This window comes from Penaeus japonicus, unplaced genomic scaffold (assembly GCF_977035675.1).
Source record: "Penaeus japonicus unplaced genomic scaffold, GWHDUDI00000001_assembly GWHDUDI00000021, whole genome shotgun sequence".
NCBI classification, from domain to species: domain Eukaryota; kingdom Metazoa; phylum Arthropoda; class Malacostraca; order Decapoda; family Penaeidae; genus Penaeus; species Penaeus japonicus.
Window position 1 is genome coordinate 10,196,571 of NW_028234423.1, and position 2,500 is coordinate 10,199,070.

The 2,500-nt window shown below is 36.2% G+C and overlaps 1 protein-coding gene across 50 annotated transcripts in view; it reads right to left on the reverse strand.

Moving 5' to 3' along the window:
• Nucleotides 1-2,500, reverse strand: part of LOC122255487 (scribble planar cell polarity protein) — a 247,701-nt gene that overhangs the window by 41,326 nt on the left and 203,875 nt on the right. For all 50 annotated transcript variants that reach the window (XM_086548694.1, XM_086548713.1, XM_086548683.1 and 47 more), the window contains one exon: nucleotides 2,044-2,223. In XM_086548694.1, coding sequence (XP_086404820.1) covers nucleotides 2,044-2,223 — 180 coding nt within the window. The remainder of the gene's footprint in view (nucleotides 1-2,043; nucleotides 2,224-2,500) is intronic.

Below are 2,500 nucleotides of genomic sequence, written 5' to 3' on the forward strand. Positions count from 1 at the left end.
CAAGTACACATCAAAAAAGACGCACACACCTGTTGGGAGGAAAGGTTTAAAGAACATAAACAGATCAGGGACATCTAAAACAAACAAGACATGATCAATGATGAACAGGGAGCACCTTTACTACATAAGTGAGAACAGCTTACTCACAGACCCACAAGCCTCTTTACTCACATGGACAGAAAGCTCTTGACTCGCAGAAAGGATCTAAAGAAACAAACAAACAGCAAAGCTGAAGTCTGGATCAAGGTCTACAGTGAGAGTGTCAAAGAACCTAAAATTTTACCACTTTTACAGCAAATCTCAACTCTATAGAAGAACAAGCAACTGTACTTTTCACTCCATCAAAATTAAAAATCGAAGATAAAAGATTATTCTCTTTCATCTTGAGAATCATTGATATCCGCTTCTACAACTGCATTATCTTTCTGCAGTGCTTTACCCTCAAGCAATTAACATTAAAAGAAGCTGAAAAGTATCTCAAACAAATTATTTTTACCCTCAAACAATTAACATTAAAACAAGCTGAAAAGTATCTCAAACAAATTATCTATCTATCAACTTTTTTTTTTATGGTATTTGTAAATATGTCAGTTTTAACAGCAATTCCATTAATGTTTTATATATAAGGTAAGCCAAACCCCTTAAAATTTTCACTAATTATTGTTTTAACCCATTCGCGCCGGTTGACGTGCTGACACGTGGTCGAAAAAAGCCCCGGACCCGGGTGACGTCCTGGCACGTGCTACATTTTCGGCCCGCGCGCCGGGAGGCCAGTAGCGACGTGCTGAAACGTCCGCATTAGAATGATAGATTATTCTTAGTACAATTCGATTTTCATACTTGATTTGTCTTAGCTACTTTAGTTTATCCTTCTAGAAAATGGGATATAACGTAATATGAATGACGTCTCAGGTACATACGTAATCTTGATTACGGCATGGTGATTTCTGTTTCTGATTGTTGAATATGATGATCTGAGTCGAAAGACTATCGTAAAATCAATTGTAATTGGCGAGATAAAAAAAAAAAAAAAAAAAAAAATTATATAACATCTTTTGTTGCCACTAAAGAAATGACACTTGAAAAAACATTGCTGTTACTTGCATTCACTTGTATGCACATGTATGGTTGTTCATATTCTTCTTTTCGTTTAGGAAGAAAAAAAAAAATTGAAAAAAAAAACTATGTTTGTTACCTCACTAGAAGAATGCTTCCACTTCCCATTGGTATTACAACATAGGAGTAAAGAATATGGAAAAAGTTCAATAGAATAACACTAAAAAAACAGTGCTATAACATCTTTTTCGACTGATATACATCCTCTGAACATAGCACTACTTTCTACACATGATTACACTTTAGACGCAATCACGCAAACCATAAGGATAGGGTGGGTGAAAAACGCTCTGCGAGCGTCAGAGCGACCGCGCGCAGCGGGAAAACACCCCGGCACGAACGGTTGCGCGCTTGAAATCTTCCCGGCGTTATCGGGAGTAGGCGAAATTCCGCCCCGGCGTGAATGGGTTAAACATAATGCTTTTATGATTTTCATTACTTCAAATTCCCTTACCTCCTAACTAAATAAGAAGTCTTTGGTGTTTCTTGAGACAACTAATTCTAAACATTTTCTGGTATGTGAAAAAAGGAAAATAAATGGTGCATAGGATAGCTGCACCAGCTCATGCAACATAAAAATTTAATGTATGAATAAATGAATAAACAAATAAATTATTGAAAGAAATGTTAGTCCTATTCTTTATATCATGCCCTCAATCATATCTGTCCTCATCAAATAATGTGAAATGTTTTTCAATAACTTTCCAATCTGACTGATATCAGTAGATACTTACTTTTCTTCCCTGCTGCCAAATTTTACTATCACTCTAAAGCTAAACAACCAACACCCACAGCAGCAATAAGCAAAACATATATTCCATTATCACATCTCATCTTTGAAAATTCTAAACATCAAAAAGGAACATCACATTTTCTCTCACACTCAATAGAAATCACCAACAGACAGGATATCAAAGGCCTACACACCTTTAGTCCCTTTGGCTGTGGGTCATGCCGAACAGTTAGGACTATTTCGTTAGGAGGATTCAGAAGAGCCATGACAGCTTCTTGGTGCGATGCCCCACTCATGTCTGTCCCATTAACAGCAAGAATACGATCTCCCATTCGGAGCTTTCCAGTTTTGTGTGCAGCTCCACCTGCAGTGATCTTGAAAAAAACACAATTATTACATTTATAAATCAATCAGTCATCTGTGAAAAGTGCTGCCTTGGGATTCTCAATACTAGTAATCTTTAGAGGCAAAATAGCATCTTTAGAGGAAAAATAGCATCTTTAGAAACAAAATAGCTGAACTGTTTCACACAACTAAAAATATGACCCTGAAAATAATGAAACCCTGAAATACTCCAAGTTAAATTTCTGAAAAAATGACCAGTAATATTGTTCATCACTTTATTTTTTGTGCAAGTATAGAACATCAAAG